We start from the raw sequence: 20,867 nt of genomic DNA, 5'->3' as shown, positions 1-20,867 counted from the left end.
AGCTGTGACTAAATCAACCAAACTAAGCATCACCAAAAGTTATTAAGAACATATTTTTCCTCATCCTAGCTATTCTGCTTTATATATTATTCACTCAGCCAGCTGCAAAGCTCTCTCCCATTCTTGGTGATTTCAACATTACTCGTTGGAGAAGCTTTTATACATTTAGAATAGGTATTTAAAAATATTTTTCACATTTAGTGTTTACAGTAAGTGGCCTTAAAAGACAAGTTTTTATATTCATCAAGCTTACGCATAAGTTGTCCTCTACCCTGATGAATAACACTCATATCCAAGTTCTAAGGAATCTAAGCCAAAGTACAATATTTTTTTTGTCTTCAAGGTTGTCTACCTCCCCAGCTTTAAATTCTCCCTCTTTCAGGATCCTATCTGTCACATAGAGGAGATTTTTTTCAATAAATCAATACTGTAATAAAAAATGACTGTTTCTACACACTCCACATATTAACTGAGCTTCTCTTATACTGATAAAATCATTCACCTTATGCTCTATATTTAACATTCATTTTTAATAACAGACCTTAATAAAAGAAGCACCTGGCAAAAAATGTGAATCTAAAATATCACTGTGTTAAATCTTGTCTGCTTTGACATAATAGCTAATCACTTAATTTGGTTTCAGAATGAATAATAAACTTTTGCTGTTTTCAAAGTATACTTTTGAAAAAGAATACCATCTGATAGAAATGCTATGAATATGGCATGCTAAGTAATAGCTATCATTTTTTGTCAGCAAAATGGAAGGCTAGTGTTTTCAGCAAGAATGAAATTAGCAGTTTATCCATGGAAAAAATGTAAAAAACAGACCCAAATTATATGCCTTTCCCTCAAATTATTATGGCATAAATATCCCTTATCATGGTTTAACCCCAGTCAGTGGCTAAGCACCACACAGCTGTTCGCTTATTCCCCCATGGTGGGATGAGGGAGAGAACAGGAAAAGTGAGAAAACTCATGGGTTGAGATACAGCTTCATAGGTAAAGCAAAAGCCACACCCAAGCAAAATCATAAAGGAATTCATTTACTGCTTCCCATGGGCAGGCAATTGTTTGGCCATCCCAGGGAAAATGGGAGTCCATCACATGTAATGGTGACTTAGGACAACAAATATCATCACTCCAAACATTCCTTCTTCCTCCTTCCCCGAGTATTATATGCTGAGCATGACTCCATATGGTAAGGGATATCTCAGTGGTCAGTGGGAGCCAGTTGTCATGGCTGTGCCCCCTCACAGTTTCTTGTGCACCCACAAGCACTACTTGCTGGAGAAAGGTGAGAAGTAGAAAAGGCCTTCAGGCTGTGCAAGCACTACTCAGCAGTAAGGAAAACATGCCTGAATCAGCAACACTATTTCCAGCACAAATCTAAAATACATCCCCATATTTGGTACTGTGAAGAAAATTATCTCCATCCCAGCTAAAAGACCACATCCCTGTAGCACATGTATGGAAAACAATACATACATGATAAAATTTCTCTCCAGCACATATACACACAAGGAAATAATTACCTTCCAAAATTTCAGAGGATAATTTTCAAAATCACTATTTTATCTCACTCCATTAAATTAGTTAAAAGGAAAGAGGAGGCAAAGCATAAGCGACCAATTGAACAATACCAGCCACCAAAAAATGTTTGCAGGTTCTGCTAAATACTGTCATCCCCAAATGTGTTTGCTAATCTGGGGATAGCCCTCCTGACAGCAGCTGTAACTTGAATCGCTGTGTTTTGAGCAAAGATCTGCTCTGTCATAATATAAACACTGAAGAGCTCTACAAGTCATAGAATTCAAAAAAACACTGACAATAAACATCATTACACCTCCATTTCACAATAATTACTCACCCAGATGTTTCCATCTTGGTGGTATGGTTTCCAGTTTCTCCCTGTATCACTGTAGAGCATCCGGTACTGGGTGACCCAGTCAGAGCTGCTGTATCTGCCTTGAGTTGCAATAGCACTGATCTGCTTCCTACTCCCAAAATCCACTTGCAGCCATTGGTAATGATCACTGTCTGATGGAGACCAACCTCCTGCACCTGTTGTGTAGAAGCAGAAGGGAGATTTAGATCTTTGGCAGTCGCTTTGATGTGAACTCACTGTGAAGATGCTGATTGCTGGAAGTCAGCCCAGCTGAGACGAATAGAATACAAAAAAATTTGAACACATATAAAAGAAATGAGTTCCTATTTTTAAAAAAATGCAGAACAAACTTTAGCATAGGCTTTAAGTACATTAAATCTATTGCCTTAATCATATTTTTATATAATTATAATGATTTAATGGGATGCCTGCTAACCAATCAATGCCTTTATAATGCTTTAATTACAGTTTATTACTTTTCGCCAAATTATGATTTTTTCAAGGGTTGAGCAATTTTTCCATGAAGTTCTTTGTCAAATAAGGCACAAATCAATACAAATTTTTGGATTTTCTATGCCTTTTCAATAACATTTCAAGTTGAAGAGATAATATAGATAAAAAAGAGGTAATAAGAGCAAGTTCTCTGCTTTTTTATATTTCACTAGAGAGCACAAACTGAAAGATCTATCAGAAGAACTGAGAAAGGAGCAGGTACTGCTGGGCTAGATCTGGTTTTGATCTGCTGGTTGTACAAGCTGCCACATTACATTGGCAGATGTCTTACACAAGTGTTATTGCTCTTTATGGGTCTATGAATTAACTTGACAGTAATACTATTAATATTCTTCTCAACCACTAGACTACATTAAACTGTTCTAAATAAAGAAGACCAGTGATGCATAGATAAATATAGTATTAAGACATCAATGCAATTTCTTATGCTGAAATAAAAATATTAAGGAGAAAACTGTATTAGGATTCTTCAGAGAATAGTAACATTTCTCAGATAGATACTAAAATGATGTAGCTATTATAAGGGTAAGCATTAGGAAATATATGAAATAAAAAAACCCATCTATCAAAATAGAGAAAAAGTGGAGTATCATTCTCTTTATAATCATAACAAACATTAATACACAGAAAAAATGTTTACAGACTTGATGTGATTTACAGGGGTTTTATTTCGCTTTCAGCTTTGAACCAAATAAATGTCTTGGCACACCATCAAATCATGTAGTCTAGTCCATGGGCCAATTTTTATTGCTTTAATTTCACTTACAGTCTTCAATTGATGTCACAAGCCTTGCCTGCTTGCCAAACAAGCAAGTTTGCTATACTGCATCTTATATACTCCCATCATTAGGCGGCAGCATTGCTTCAGTCTTAGACAACCCTAAAACTAATTCAGCTGCTACAGGTGTTAATGTTTGCAGGTCATTGGACATTTTAATGTTGTTATATCAACGGGGTGATCTGATGCTTTATGTGGTTGTCTTTCATTATAATTAAAAGTGTAGCACTACACCAATGACAACTAATTTGTTAAAATTCTCAAGATTTACAAGGGACACTTTCGCCCTGCTTTACCCAGCAAAATAAACAGGTGTAGGTGTAGGGAATAGTTCAATGCTATTTAAAACAAATAAACCCAAAAAACCACCCTTACTAAAAAGCACATTCCCAAATTCAAACTAGATCTAGTTTTGCAGAGACTGGTCATTCACAACAGAATGCAGCTTCTTCATAACTACTATGCATGGAGATTGGAAGAGTTAGATCTACATACTTGTTGTAATAGCAGAGACGATGTTTTCTCTCCCTATGCTAATATCCTCATCAAATTTATGTATCTGAGATTTATGGCACACAAAAGATAAGAAGTTTGCACTGGACAAAAGCCATTTTTGTAAAAAAGCCCTTCGATGGCTACTGAAAAAAAAAAAAAGGGTTCAAATGTGGGCATTTTTAAAACTTTTTATGAAAGATAAAGTTAAGCAGTCAATCTATACAATTTCCTTCATCAATGCAATTGCTGAAAAAGCGTAACATACTATAATACTATGAAGGTTAAAAGAGATATTATGGTTTTCACCATAATGCAGGAGATTTCCATTAGACCAGGAGATATTGTTAAGCACATTTAAAGGCAAAAACTTTGAAAAATAAAAAGATATAATTTATTTATTTAGTACATTCGTATTACTGAGACAAGACTTCGGCCTTCTGTAATTGATAAAAAGTAATTGTAAATTTGGTTGCAATATAGATTGCAAAATGTGTTGCAAAGGGTCTTCACCTAAAAAATCCTTTGGAAAATTTGTAAAAATTGAGTATTAGCATTCCTTTCCTCAGTTGTTTATTTTTATGTAAGAAGAGTTACAAAGAATTTTCCACATCATGCTTAAGAGAAATTAAGGAGATGTGACACAATCTAGGCCATGAGATGGAAACACTAGTTTTGCAAGACAGACTGCCCTATAACCATTTCTAACAAGAAGGAGGCAAGACTTTTAGTCAATATTGCAAAGAGCAACAACAATATTATCCTATATCTCAGTTTCAGATTTGCCTTCTGGCTTTTCCAAGCAAGTGAATAAATGAATAGTCAAAAGGATGAAGCAGAGACATGCTGTGTTACAGCTGAATGTGCTGCTGAGCAAACCAGCACGTTAAAGGAATGGTGGTCAGTCTGAGCAGGCAGGGCAGCCATCAGCCAGTCATCAGAAGCAGCCTGAGCATCAATTAAACTTATCCTCTTCCACTTTGATTCACCAAACTGTGTAATTTTGGGGAGATGACTACTTTGTTCATTTTGTTGCTGATACATGTAGCCTCTAGTGGGTCAAGGATCCTCTTTTTTCCTTCAAAATTTTTTTTCAAGTGCATGCTCTGAATAAGTTATGAAAATGTTGGATTACATACGAATTTCCCCACTTGAAATCTTGAAAACACCCTGAATTCACTGGAGAAATTTAAGTACATTTGTATCTCCATTCAATCTAAGTAGGTATAAAAGTCACACATGCCCAAAAATGTGTATATGCTCACAGTTCTGCATATCATTAAATATTTTGCTGAATAAAATTGTGCTTCTTCACCAGAATTCAGAATTTGGTTCAATACTGGATTGGGAAAAGAGAAGTTACTGATAAATAATGTATTTTTTCCTTTATGAAAGAGTGAGGAATTTGGAAATCAAATCTAATTTCCATCATGTGGCACTATTTTTGAAATAAAGATAATTTTATGGTCAGTACATTATGAAAGAATAAAGAATTATCTTTAGGGAAGAATCAAAATAACAGCATGTTAGTACTTTAGAGGGAACATTACATCATACTGAAACGAGTGGTGTACTAAAATTGTTGAATAATTACTATCCAGAGTTATTATTCACACCTTGGTGTAAATTGTTCACTTTTAATAGTCATAAGCTATATCCTGAATTTTATTACATTTATAATTTGCACCTTTTTTATGGCAGAAAAATAGGCACTGGATGAATGTTTTTTTCATACAATGCTCCCTTTATTTCATGTAGTGCCTTTTAACGAAAAATAGTACAATATACTATGAAATCAATAGACTTACAAATTAGAAGGAGATTAGAATTAAAAATTTGTTGTAAAGATACTAAGCAGGTGCATATAATACAGTTTACTTTCCTTAAAAAGGTAAGGAGCATTTACGGAGCTTTTTGATAATTGTGCAATTAATTCAATTGCAAAAAATATCTGCTTCCTATATTTATTTTTATGCTCTTCCAGAATTTAATGTGATAAAACATATTCACACAGTCAGCAGCCAAAATATTTGACCTAGTGATGTGAACCAAGACAACTCATTTAAACTTGAGAAAGAATAACTGTACGTGAACTTTTGTCAAGAGAGCTCCATTCCTGTGGTAAAAGGTGGCTATGAAAGATTTCATAAAGCTTTATTTTCAAGGCAAGCAATTTCATCTGCTCCTACTGCAGAACTGACCAAACTACTGAAATAGACACATGACATGTCTCCATGTCATGTGGAGAAGACATAAAACTATATTCAGAGTGCTAAGAACTTGTAAAAGTGGAAATTATTAATGATTTTACACCAAATAAAAGTGATTTCTAGCAAACAGTATTAGCTTCATTACAAGAGTTGAAGTTCAAAGGTTTAGTGTTTTAAAATTATGAATATTCCAATGTGTTTCCTGTTTTTATTGCATTGTATTCCCCAGGTACATTTTGTGGAGCAGAAAGCAGCATGAAAAACATAGTATTTCTAAATGACACATACACATGTTTTAAGGAGTATAAAGAATTTAAGTCAACTTGGGCCTATTTTTTCACATATAATTTCTTCCTTTTAATTAATTACATATTTCAGCTTCTTATTCAACGTTCACTGCACACAAAGACAGCCAACATGATGAGTTAGCTTTTCTTTCTTATCATTTCCCCATGATGACTTTTCAGTATGCAGCAAAGCTCACAGATTTTATATTTATATCTTCACTGTCATAGGATACTGAGTTTACAGATCTATAAGAAGAGGGACATTGATGATTTTTAAAAATCTCTGTTCTGTTTCAGTTCGAAATAATTATTTTGAAAATTTGGGACTTTCATTTTCTTTCATGATGAAAATTGGACTCATTAATTTGCACAGGAAGAATCCATTCTCGTTTTACTCTCATTTTTCACCACTCTCTACTTCAAATCACAAAATTAAAAATATCAGTAATATCAGTAAGTCTAGTGTTCTACTCTTTCCCAATCAGCAATAAAATAGTTTCAACGACATGAATTTTTTAAAAAAAAGAAGATCCTTACTCAGAATATTCATTAAAAAGCAAATTATAGGTGTAAGATATAGGTTTTGAGGTAGTTACAAATCAGAGGATTATTTTATCTGATCATGGAACAATTCTATAGCCTTCCAGCAAGGAAAAAAAATTAAACTTTTAAATAATTATGTAATAATAGCCTAAAATATTCCTAGAGTTTGAATCAACTTATTTTTATGGGAAAACCACAACTTAATCTTTCAATGAAAAGTAACAGTTTCTAGGTCACTGCAATAGCATGAAATCAATACTGTTTGACACCTTGCTATTTTCCAAGACATTGCTTGTCATTCTGCTACATAAAAGATAAATCAGGACCAAAAAAGAATTCTTTGAAATACTGAGATCATTAATTTACTGCAGTTCAGAGAAAATATGGGCAGCCATTTTCTACAGCACCTAGAAAACAATATAAGAGACCCAAGCTCCTAAATGGCATAAATCTACCTGCACTCTTTGTCACTATTCTAGTTAAGCAAGACATCAATGGAGGTTTTCATTTATGCCTTGTCTTCCTCTGTCCATTTTATAATACAGTGTAGATAAAGACATTACTCAGAGAAAAGAAAATGCTTCCAGCTGTGATGCCCCCAACAAATGAAAGATGTGGAGCTATTGGGATATGTCCAGAGGAAGTCACAAGATGCTCTGAGGGCTGGAGCACATCTTCTGTAAAGACAGACTTTCTTTGTAGGAGAAAGTTGGGGTTGTTCAGCCTTGAAAAGAGAAGGCTTTGGGGTGAACTAATTGTCATCTTCCAGTGCCTGAAAGGAGCCTACAAGAAAGATGGAAAGAGACTTCTTTCTGAGGGTGTGTACTGACAGGACAAGGGGGAATGGCTTCAGACTGAGAGAGCAGATTTAGGTTAGACATTAAGAAGAAATTCTTTACTGTGAGGCTGGTGAGACACTGCAACAAGTTGCCCAGGGAAGTTGTGGATGTCCCATTCCTGGCAGTGTTCAAGGTCAGCTTGAAGAGGGCTCTCTGGTCTGGTAGAAGGTATTGAACCTAGATAATCTTTAAGATCCCATCCAATCCTGGAACATAACAGTGGGTCTAGTCACACTGGAAAAAGTTATGCTGTACAGAAATCTTGGATGGTTAAAGACTTCACACTTCAAGCTGCTTTGAGGGAGGGTCACATTTTCCATGTACTTGATAGGTTTCTCCAACAAAGACACTTCAGCCCTCTCACAGGGCTTCACTTCTAATTGAAACAATCTTTTCCTGGTACTGGTACGGACTTATTTCCTTATCATAAACGGCATGCATTTGTTTATTTCTTGTATACATCTACTGTTCTTGCTGAATTTGGATTTATAATCCATTCCCTATCTTCAGGGTAGGGATTTGCTTTTGCATTTTTGAAAAGCTCTCCTTTAAGCACATAACAGCAGGGATACATTTGCTGACAAGACCATGCAAAACACCTATGACAGGCAAATAATGAACATTCTGCTTCCAAAGAAGCAAAGGTTGATATTTAGAAGGTAAAAAATGCTGAGATAAATAATACATAACGGTATGAGAGAAGAAGAGAACAGAAATGATGACTAGATATCTTCTTCTCTAGAATGCGCTATTAGAATTTACCCCAAATCAAATCATATTTACTAAAAACTGGGAAATGAGATCCAACCTTTGGCCTACTTCTCCATGAGTTTCAAGAAGTGCAACAAGAATTAGGAGACAGTAAGTTCTGAAGGTCTAAGTTCCCTAATAAAACCCATTTTGCAGGGGTAGAAGATTGGAAAGATCCAATATTCATGCCTCAAATTAGCCTTCCTTCTTAGCAACTGAATGTTGCAAGCCTATAAAGGGGGTGTGCTTTTCATTTTTAAACTATGTGAAACAACTTTTTTTCTAATTTGGTGGAGGAGAGTAAAGATCAGCCATTATTCACTTCAGCAAATATTTTTTGGACATTGTTAGACTAATTTTCAAAGATTTGCCTTCTAGTAAAAAAATAGACAGGGTCTGTATGTGTAAAAAATCCCTAATTATATTTCTTAAAATGATTTCATTTTAATTTAAAAACCTGAAAGTTAAAAGTGGAAATAACCCAAGGGATAATAGTAGTTATCAGGATACAATCCACATAGATCTTTTTTAAAAGAACATTAAAATCACTATATTATTTTTCAAATCCCAATAGATCTTTCTTACAGTAAATGCAATTAAAAAAAATCCCTTGATGTAGTGTCTGCTTCTTAATACCCACTGCTTCCTAGTATATCTTAACTGAGCACACACAACCTATGAGGGAATGAACAGTCAATCTGCCCTGAGGAACAGTGGTGATATCTAACAAAAATTGATGCAAAAGAGATACCATTGTCATTCACAGTTGTCAGACTCAAAGTAAAGGAAAAAAATGTCAGAAACCTAAGGAGTCTCATATCCTGAATTCACTGTTGGGAAACAAACACTTTGCAGCTTTGGTTATTTTAATGAACACATCACTTTAAACTATGCCTTTCCCATCTGTTCTGCTTTCTAATTACATATGCAAAAAGAAGCTCATTCACAACTGCATCCTAATGGAATCTTAAACAAAACTTGGATGAGATTAAAATATTCTGTGTGTATCATCTGTATTCAAGGCATCAAGCAGCTTTTTCTCCATGAGGTGTTTTCTTGTTTTCAGGCAGAAAGTTGAGGCAAGGCAATGGATCACTGTACCTTGGTATACAAATCCCTTGCATACAAAATAACCACAGTGGCATACAAAGGATGAGGTAGAGAGATCTTCCTTTCCTGCCATCACCTTTGCAAGTACCACGACACAAATCTCTCATTGTATGTTTATGCATTGCAGCACTGGGGTTTTCCTGACAACTCAGGTCATATCCTCAGCAAGAACTAGCAAGTGTATAGCTAATGGAGAACAGATATTACCTCTGCAGTGTTTGTGCTGATCATCAAGCCCTGATTAGTGGATTCTTATCCAATATTTTAATGATTACCAGATCATAAATAGCAAAGTTTTACTGACTCTGATTGAATAGCATTTACATAACTTTAAAATACAGATACAAGTTCATTACGACACTTTCTTGCAGCTGTTGTGATCCTTCCTTCGTAGAGATGCCAGAGAAAAAGGAATTAAGGTGTTCCAGTACCTGATTCATATCATTTCAATAGCAATGAGATGCCTAAACATTTTATTCACCTAAGTCATCTCCTGCTCCCATTAGCTAAGCCCACAAATTGATGGAAGGCAAAGCTGAATTACTGAAAGTTATATCACGGTGTTCTAGCTTATGTTGATTAATATTTTTCCCTCAAATGATTGCACATGAAAAATGATGAAATGATGTAATTCTAGCTTACATATCTTCTTCTGTGACAAGTCTTCAGCCATAAAAGGCAAAAGCTGAACCACCAGTCTTACAGAGACCTGCTGTGTGAGATCGTGCAGGGAACATATATATACTATATATATATATCACTAGTGTTCTAGTGATGTACAAACAATACTAGTGAAATGCCCACTGTGAACAAACAGAAACCACATGAATATTTCATTCTTCTCACTATCTCTTTTCCATCTATGTTTTTTAACTGCAAAGCTGGTCTGTTTCTCTGACAAAAAAAATATCCCTTGAAGTGCCCTGCTCATGGTGTACTCTCTCCAACTCTTTCAGGCTCTTAAAGAGTCCCAGCAAATAGAAAAAAAAATTAGCTGGCTCATGACATTAAATAAAGTATTTCTGAAGTCCAGCTCCCTTAATGATTGCCAACCATTGCTGGCTGCTACTGATGGCAACACCCATGTGGGCTCAGCTCCTGGACTGCTACAGAGTCTGAAATCTGCACACTTTTCCCTCCGTTATTCTTTTTACATTTCTACCAACTTGATGTTCGTACTGCTGTGGTTGTGGTTTGGGGTTTTTAGTTTGCTTGGTTTTTATAATATTCTTTGGAGACTGGCAAGGGAAAAAAAAAAACATTCAGGAATATATTCAGATCGAAGACTTCCCTAGTGTTTCCTACCCAGGCTAAACTTGTATTTCCTCTATACACTTTTCCATCTGCTCAAAATTTCAAACTTGAATTCCCATTTCACAGGAATTTATGAGAAACTGGTCTCAACCGAAATGATGATGATTTCTCAAAGATCAAAATGGTTAATAAAGCAGTCTGAAATATTCTTTCTTTCTTGAGTGGTAAAATGACAGTGCATTTTGATAATTTTCCACAAAAAAACTAAGAGTGAAACTAATGAATTTTCATAATGAAGAACAAAATTATTGACAGTAAAAAAAATATTAAATGAGCCATTGGAACTGAAATTTTCTGAATAGCCAGAAATAGTTTTGTGAGTCTTTTCCGTATGCAAATTGCCTAGAAAATTAACAGTTAGAGGGAGATATACTATCCTCTTATTTGTGTCAATGTGGTATTGACCCAATCCTGAGAAAAAGACATGACTCTTCCCTATCTGCCTCCTTGATTAGACACTGTTTCCTAGTGATTCTGCAAATCATACCTTGCTCAAGAGATCACAGGAGTCTGACAGCACCAGTGCTTAATGACTATGAGCTACCACTACTGCTCAATCTGTCCTACTACACATGCTTAATTCTTCTGACTTTCTTTCAACAAGCAGGAGCACAAAATTGTGAAATATTGAGAGATTTTGAGAAACATTGAGACTTTTGAAATCTAATATACTGCTAGTTCAAGGCATGTGTGGCATTTTCTGTTTTAGCAAAGTTAGAAGATAATTATATTTTTCATTAATGCATCTACTGCAAGCAGTACCGAAATCCTTATCCTTTCTCTCCATTAAGAAAATATATTCTATTTTTAAAAATTACTCTGTACTGCATCCATTTTGGTGATGAAAGCTCATATTATGCCTTTTATTTTTCTAATAGCAAAATATTTATTGATATCATATGCAGAGTTGCAACAACATCATAGGAACAATTTTCTTCTTTATTTTAATTTGCAAAATAATATGTTCATTTCAAGATAGAACTATACTACAGTAGAATTCAACTTTTTAGGGCAGCAATTTGCCTGAAGTCTGTGGTAAACTACTAATAAACAATGAGGATTCCCTAACGAGTTTATATTCCTTGGAGCCAAAACATAGCACTGTATACAAAAATCATTATAATCATATGAGACGATATGAGGGGGTGAAAAAAAGCCAGCATAAAAAGTTATAACACTAATAAAAGTATCAGTGCTTTATCAGTGACATAAAATTTTAATTTACCCTCATGGGATTAGCTAATCTGATACATTTTAGACACTAATCAGGATAAGAAATTCTGCTAGGATTTTTATTCAGTATAAATTAATGAGAACTCAGAGTTCATTCAGCAGAGCATTTAAAAAATTAAACAATAATAAAAGACCCAAATGCTCACCTCAACCCTTCTTTAAAAAAATTTTAACCCACAGAAGGGATGAGAATATGGAAATGTTAGCTTTACCGTAAGATTGCTCAACGTACATAGTCTGGGGGAGGATCCAAAGAGGGATTTAACTTCAGGTGTCCTAAATCATCCCCACTTCTCCCCCTGCCTCCGTGTGCACTCTCACACTCTCAGGATGACATGGCTCCCTAGGCAGAAATTAATCTCTAGGCAGCTTCCTCACTCTTTAAGCTCTTCAGGCTACAGATTGAACTGCTCGTTCTGAATGCATTTTTTTCAACACTGTCAGTCAAGACTCAACACTGCAGAGAAGAAAAAGTAACTTTTGCATTGACTAACTGAATATACCACTCCACCAATAAAAGGAGGGAAAAAAAATCCCACCACCTCAAGCAGCGAGACTGCAGATTGGACCTAAGTAATTTTGTTTTACAGAGCAGGAGTTGGCAGCCACAGCTACAAAAAGAGTATTCAAGACAAAAATCATCTAACTTGGCAGAAGCAGTGCCCAGACAAGACCTAATTGAGGATAAAAATAGCTTTACTTTGTGAGCAAGCTGCTGTAACACATCATTTGCCTTGCACAGACAACTGAGAAAATAAACAGTATTCTGAAACTTCATGAGGAATGCTGTATTGCTAAAGCTAGTAATTTCTCCTACTTCACCATAAATGCACAACCCAGGGCTCCATCCCCATAAAGCTTGCTGCTCTGACCTTACAGAAGTTACATCAATCTCTTCTTGAATAAAGCTCATGGTTTTTCCTGCATGCTGAAACAAGCAAGTCTTACTCATAGTCTTTAAGGAAATTTCTATCTGCTGAGCCTGGACAAGGAAACAGCTCAAGATAAATTGTCCAGGAACACCCATGCAACTGCATGACAGCTTTTCCATGCTCTTCTTATTCACTTTTATATTGCAGAAAAACACTTATCATAAATAGTTAGTGTTCCTCTGCTTTCAGTTTCTGTTTTCAGTAGGATATGATTCCTACTGAAGACAGAGGGATTTTCCTTAAGGCAGAAGCACAGGAAATAAGTATGCAGCAAGAGCTTCTAAAGCACAAAAGTAGCTAAATCACTACATCTGTAAAAATGGAATCCTATGATTATTGTGCTATAAAAATGTTTTAAAGAGGCAAAACCACATAGCTTAAGAAGATAAAATGAGATAAAATGTTCTATCTATTATGGTTAGAATATGGATTTAAATACAGGTTTTTGAACAGAACGAAAGAGAAAAAATATGTGCTACTAATTGTTATTATCCCTTACTAATTGTAATTATCCCTTAATTTAGCTTCTGATTTGCCAATGCTAATTAAGCATCAAAAAATCAGTGTTACAGGATCTAGCCAATTCTTATGAAGTCACAGCAACTATTTTTCTCTTTTATTTTTTATTACAGCAATGTTTTTTTTTTTAATTAGTAGAAGGAAAGTATCATTTAGAGAACAAAAGTTTTATTTGCCATAGATTTTACAAAGCAAATTTGTCACAAGTGCTACTCCAGTGAAAACATTTATGTCTGTAACATATATTAATTTGATCTATCAAGATGTATAACATATCATGAAGTTATTCATGACATGCTCCAGAAAACTGGGCTGGCTGCATCCCTCTGTGCCCTTCCAGCAGATGTCAGAGATTAAAGTTTTGCATGAGAATTAAAGCATCCAATCTGGAGATTTTTTTCAATTTGTTCAAAGAATACAGCACCCACTTTCTTATCCTAATTTTGTGGATCGTAATACATTCCTGCCAAAATGTCACCCTCACCACCTTCTCCTTGGACCCTGACACACAATGTCTCAATGACAGCTCTACTTTCCCAGACTGTGTGTATTTGTGTGCATCAGCTGAGAGGTACCTCTTTCCTCTGTTTTTCTCCTCCTGATGTCTCTTGTTTTCACAGCTTTTGTTTTCCTACCCCAGACACCATTTTCCCATTCAGCTGGGTGCTGTAATTTTCATGTGCTGTTCTAAATTCAGACCACAAAGGCAGGGAGCTGGATCATTCATCCTGAGAGGAGACACTGAATGACCAGACCTTGTTCAGCCTTGAAAATAAATAAGGAAATATGGTATGATCTGACAGTCTTACACAGGCTAAGGTATTTCACATCATTAAGATTGTAAAAGAAGGACCCTACTCCCTAAAAGCTTTCCTATTCTCCTTAAATAAGAACCTCTAATCTACAGGGGGCTGAATCTTTCCTGAAATTCTGTTGCTAAATTTGTTAAGCTAGGTAATATTTCTGCCCTAGAAAACAACTCAGTAATAAGTTATCATGATTTTGCACACTTGCTTATTTATTTTGCCTTTGAAAAAAAGTCCTCTGTATTGCATAACCAGTTCTAGCTGCTATTATCTACATCAGGATAATCCATTAATTTTCCGTTTGAAATTGACCTCTACTTATTCATGATATCACTTTATATTATATTTCTTTAAAATTCTTGATATTGGGAAATCTTACTGCCATAGAAGTGGACTTCTCCAATTTTCATATTTTCCTGCCTGATGGTTATGGTCAACAATCTCCATTATTTTTTTCTGAATAGGCATTTTTGAAAAGTAATAGGATTGCCCCACAAAACCCCCAAAAATACACATAAAACCCCATGAACCCCCAGAGACTGAGAAATATACTTTGAATTTCTTAAATTCATTCTGGAAGAAAAAGTAGAAATGGGAACAAAAGGAGCAGAAAATGAGACAATCAGCTTTCAAATTCTTGTCTTGTAAAGGAAGTTATGGATTAACGCTGTGGATTTGAAGAAGAAAAATTCTAATATATTAAAAGCAAAGTTTATCACAAAACATTTACCAATAATTTCACAATGAAGTCAGTGAAATGGGACTAGAAAATATGTCATCTTCCTTTGGCTGTCATTTTCTTGCATCAATGTAAAAAGACTAGAGTCACAAAAATAAGAACTGTTTCAGCTTGTCCTATAACAGATGCATCACCATTTTTCTAGCTTTATTAATATTCTGTTACAAGGTCTAAAATTCTGAATACTGTGTCTGCAGCTCATTTTATTGAGTGGTGTCAGTATCTTCAGAATGACCTTAGAGGAGACACAAGTGCATCTTGTGGAACCAGATAATGAGATCAGCAACATGCAAGATAAAGTGTTGGGTTCACAAACTTGCTTAAAACTCTGAAAGTCAAGATAACTGTGATTTAATAGTCTTCGTCAAAGATCCAGAAGAAAAAAAAAAGAAAATTATACTTGATTCTTAATCACAAAACAATGTGAAGTATTCTGGACACAACATTCCTCCAGGTCTAAGGTTACTACTCATCTTTACTTACAGATTTGAAGTTCTCAGTTACATTTCTCCTGGCATAATGCACGTTTGGATCACAGCCAACATTTAAATATTCCTTGCTCTTATTATAAAACTCCTTGAATCCACAGTAACTGAAATAGTTTAGTTGCCACCAATTTTCTCCTGCTTTGTACAACTTTGCCTGACAAATTCTTGTTTAAGGCCAGCATTGCCACACACCATGGAAAATGATCTAAAACAGTAGCTTGTGTCATGTCAACATCCCTGGAGCTACACTCATCTGCGGAAGGATTACAGTCAGAACATATTGTACTGCACTCTATCATGCCAGATCTGCAGTGACAAGTTTCTTCAACACTAAAGCTGAGTTTCCGAAGTGACAAGCCTCAGGAATCAAGCAACTGCAAAATCTCCATGAACATTCCAGAATTCCAAAAACATATTAATTTTTATTACATATTTTTTAGTCAGGCTGGTGATCACTGCACCCTGCCATTAACTTAACAATGCCTCTGCCACAGCCATCAGCTTTTTAAAGTTACAAACTTTTAAAACTTTTCTTGGTGATCTCTCTCTTTTTGATGTAATGTCATTTTCCATTAGCCTTGAATAACTGTTGATGGAATTTGAGGTCAAGGAAATGGCTGTTACATGGAAGGTACCAGTATTGCAATAGATTAAACATGTCCTTTTTGGTAAAGTTAAATTACCACATAGCATAAAATGCAAACAGGCTGCTAAAATCTTCTGACTTGTAAAAGAATCCTTTCCATAGGAACAAGTTTTGAGAGAAAGCTGAAATCCTTGATCTCCTCATCCAGAAAAGGGAAATTTTTTTTGTATCTACAAAGTGTAAGTACCTTTATACACCTTCCACATCCCCACCCATAACCAAAATTTATTTTACTATTAAACTGAATTTCTGGGCACTTACAAGGATTTTAATTGACTGCACCAAATCACCAACAGAGACCAAAAAATTTCACTTAAAAATCGTTATTTTTATAGGGGGATAATTGTTATAAAAGGTTAGCTTTATCATTTGAAGTTTTCCTCTTATTTGGCATGAGCTCTTCTTTCAAAAGAATTCTTAGATAAATTGTTGAACTTCATTTTATAGTGTTATCTATCTATCTGGCAAAGGAAAGTTTGATGCTCAGATGCTCAACTCTATATTGTAGAAGCACATTATATACTTTCTAGCAAACATAGTTAAAAAGAACAATATAATCCCTCTGGGAATAAAAAGAAATCAAATGCAGACATGGTACATTAGCTTAATAAAATCTAGGAAAGACACTTACAAACTCTCTGGCCAGAGGGTCCCTTTAGGAACAAACACAAATGATCCTGTTTTTTACATAATCTTCCTTCACTATCCACAGTGCAACATATCCTTTCCATTTGAATCAGACAGTGCTGTGACAGCTACACATTAAAGTGTGTCCTAATTTGTTGAGAGCAGTTTTCTGAATTGGCTCTGTAGCCACTGCATGTCAATGTAGCCTTGTTTGAACAGATCTGAATGCATGCTATTCCTACCTTATGTTTTCCATGTAAATTATAAAGAAAAAAGACTGACACTCTCTCCATTAACATTAAGAACACAAAGGGATTTCTGTTCTAGACTTGCCTCGAAAATTATGAAATTTAGGGGCTAAGTTTTCTAATATACATTTACAAATCTATCTTTTCTCATCTTTTCAATTTCATATAATCGTCTACAGTTTAGCTCATTCCTATTCAATTTGCCAAAACACAATTTTTTCATCTTTAAAATCTTTAGTTTTCCTTTCTGGAGAAGAAAATGGGATCATATTTTAAATATACTTTTGTTGGAAAGTTGCATATACTCATTATTTAAAACTTTATCAATAATTACTAATATTACTACTATTGATCAACATCAAAACTAAACCTAGGCATAATTTTTTGAATTAAGTCTTTTATAGACTCCATATTCAATGCATTAAAAAATATTTTCTTTGCCTGGTACTGTTAGTTTAAAAACATCTGTAAAAGCAGCCTATATAATATTTCCAGTATTAATGTTATATTTAAAATTATGCTATCAGCATCTTTTGGGACACTATTATGGTCTTTGCAGATTTCTGTATCATAAGATGGAATTAACAGCATTTGTCTGATAGACAAGAAGAAAGCAGAGTACTTCATAGTACCACCTCTGCTGGGCAAAGGCTTTCTGCAAGATACTAACAATGAGCTTCTGGTGTTATGAAAAAAAGATGCCTATATTTAATTGAAAAATTTGGAAATAAACCAGTCAAATTCTAATTGTTATAGATAATAAAGTACATAATTAAATTACTTTCTGTAATACATTCTAGCACCTTAACAGGAAGTTGAAATCTTAAAATGCTTTTTATCACTCTGATCAGCAGCATCCAGTTCCTTAGCTGTAATATTTAGACCTCTTTAAAGTTCATAGGGCAAATTTTCAAGATAAAGGCCATGATTACAGCCTTCAATTCACTTGCTTGTAATATGATATATGGTAAGTCTGAAACAATTGTAAGCACTTTTATAGCTAAGCTTTCAGCTGTGTTTCATGAGGCATGTTAGACTATGGAGATAATCTATTTCTGTTGTTATCCACCAGCTGAAAATGTGGCAACCTTCTAAACAAGAAAAAGGAAAGCTGGCCACTGACAAAGGTCTTAAAATGAGAAAACCTCTTTTCAGGGAAGAGATGATGGAGAGAAAAGAGAACAGCTCTTTTCAGGTGACTAGAAATGATATGGTTGAATGATTTTGATAACATCCAACGCTCTTGTCAAATCAAAGAATTATTTTGTGTTGTTTCCTTATCTCTGCAAACTTTAGAATTTGTTTGTACTTTTTACTTCATAATCCCAGCTTTTATTTTTCAGTAAACTCTGGACCTATGCCAATAGGTTAAATCAATTTCTTTTGAGGTCACTCCTGTCTTTTTTCTTATTTGCCATCAACTTCCCCTGTTCTTTTAAACTTCCTTGCCTTTGTAGATGAGTCTGAGAGGCTGAAAGTGTTGCAATCATCCATAAAATTGGATAAGCCTGTAGATTTCCCCAGCAAACCCTGTCATTGTGACTCCAGACTCATGGAGGGACTAGCTGTAAGGGAACAAGATAAGAGCACAGAAATTGCCATATCACACCTAGTGAGCTGGTAAACTAGCAGCTTTTTCTCAAAGGGTGCCCATTACCATCTGTTCATAAGCAAGGTGCTCCAGCCTCTGCTCCAGCTGCAGGAAAAACATTCCCTGTGAAGGTCTCAATACAATTCATTAATTTAAGTCTTATAGAAACCTGAGAACTGAAATGTTCAAAAATACTTTTTGCCAATTACTACCCAGTTACTGGTGTCTCTGCTTTGATTCCCAAGGATGAAACTCCTTTCTAGATAACTTTGGACGTGGCTCACTGAACAGCTTCTGCTGGTCAACGTGATGGTTGCTGCCTTGGCTGATTTACACATCATTTGCTGTTTCAAGATAAGGAAAAAGCTAAAGCATCATCATCACTGTGCTTATTATCATATATTCCATGCATAATATGCAGAATTTGGTTTTGCCTAGAAACTAGAAGTTTATTAAAACAACTTTTAGAGGTTGGTCATAATAATTAGAGGTTGCTCATAATAAGATAGATTTGTAAATGTGTATTAGAAAACTTAGCCCCTAAATTTCATGATTTTCCAGGCAAGTCTAGAAGAGAAATCCCTTTGTGTTCTTAATGTCAATGGAGAGAGTGTCAGTCTTTTTTCTTTATAATTTACATGGAAAACATAAGGTAGAAATAACATGCATTCAGATCTGTTAATTGCCTCGTAATTAACAGGTTCCCTGGTCTCTCAAAACCTGATATTTTTAAAACTTAGCATTCAACTCTTTCTTCTTAGCTGAGCACCATTTTAGCCTAATTTAGAAACTAGTTAATCACAATTATAAAAGAGAGAACATCTCTCCATCCTCGGAAAAAAAATAAAAATTCCACCTGGAAACTAATATGTATAAGAAGCAATCACCTCAATGTATTCAAAATGTGTTATAGAGGATGCTGCTGTACGAGTCAAATATTCCATCACTTGCTTTTGTTGGGGATTTTATTCTCTACCATAGGAAACAGACAAGTTCTCGATACTGAAGAAAGCAAAGCAGTCCAAGTGCCATCTCCCACTGTACATATTAAACATTTTGGCTTGTTTATTAAAAGAAACATCCAGTTTCTAGTATATTCTACATTCAGCAGAATATCAGCTAAAGTAATCTCAATACAGCACTATGCAGCACCCACGGTTTCCTTCTCAGCAGAAGCACACTGCCCTGTTTCACTAAGTAATAATCTTGTTTACTTATCTTTTTACATTACCCAATGTCACCTGATTATTCCTACAAAACTGAGTCATCATCATATCATCCAGTCTATACTAGCAAAAACAAGGAAGACAAGGATACCTATAAGATAACTTATTCCTGATCTATAAATATTATGTAATTATAGACATGATCAAGTACCTATTTTAAATACCAGAGGACCCTTTGATCCTTACATAAATCAAATAATTTCTGGCAACTTTCTTAACTAAAGCAAAATTATCCCACTGGGAGCTGAGTTTCTAAAAGCCCAGCAGGAATACTAAATTTGATGGTAGTCAATACTGAAAAGAAAAGACATCTAAAAGACAACTTTTCAAAAAGCAGATTTCAAGCAAGCTAGCTTTTAATTCCTTTCCCCCATTGCTTATCACATTATACAGCACCACAATTCACAGCAGAGACAATTTATCTAACATTGAATGACTTGGAAAATTGACCATTCAAACAAATTTTGTAATAAAGAATTTAAGTCTGTCCTAAAAGAAATAAAAAGCTGTCCAAGAAGCAGTGAGAAGTTTAAGGCTCTGAAAAGAAATTAGTTCATTGTTGATATTAATTTTCTTAGCTGGCTGACAAACTCCCAAAGATGTTCAATATAGAACAATATTTTCTTATGTAAACTATATATCAGAGCTAAAAAAAATGATAATTTCAGAAGACAAAAACCAGTGCAGATGGCAGGAGGAAAGGGATAAATTGCTACTAATATTTTTTTTCTGAGCATTGCTTGGTCCTTAGCTGAACTCCAGCACTCTCTGGGGCCAGCCATCCAGTCAGTTCTTAACCCAGCACAGAGTGCTCCTGTCCAAGCTGTGGGCTGCAGCTTTTCCAGGAGTTTGCCATGGGAGACAGTGACAAAGGCCTCTCTGAAGTCTAGGTAGATAACACCACAGCCCTCCCCACATCCACCAGCAGGTCACCTGTCATAAGTGGAGATCATGTTGGTCAGGCAGGACCTGCCCATCCTAAATCCATGCTGTCTGGATCAGGTCATCCTGTAGATCCTGCATTCAAGATGATCTCTCCCATAACTTTGCCAGACATCAAGGTCAGGCTGACAGGCCTGTATCTTCCTAGA

At 35.2% G+C, this 20,867-nt stretch overlaps 1 protein-coding gene across 1 annotated transcript in view; it reads right to left on the bottom strand.

The window, feature by feature from the left end:
- CNTNAP2 (contactin associated protein 2) overlaps positions 1-20,867 on the bottom strand; it is a 1,042,550-nt gene that overhangs the window by 679,827 nt on the left and 341,856 nt on the right. The window contains exon 3 of the mRNA XM_056484872.1: positions 1,868-2,061. Coding sequence (XP_056340847.1) covers positions 1,868-2,061 — 194 coding nt within the window. The remainder of the gene's footprint in view (positions 1-1,867; positions 2,062-20,867) is intronic.

The sequence above is a fragment of the Oenanthe melanoleuca genome, chromosome 2 (assembly GCF_029582105.1).
Source record: "Oenanthe melanoleuca isolate GR-GAL-2019-014 chromosome 2, OMel1.0, whole genome shotgun sequence".
Lineage (NCBI taxonomy): Eukaryota > Metazoa > Chordata > Aves > Passeriformes > Muscicapidae > Oenanthe > Oenanthe melanoleuca.
This window is presented reverse-complemented; position numbering and strand designations above follow the sequence as displayed.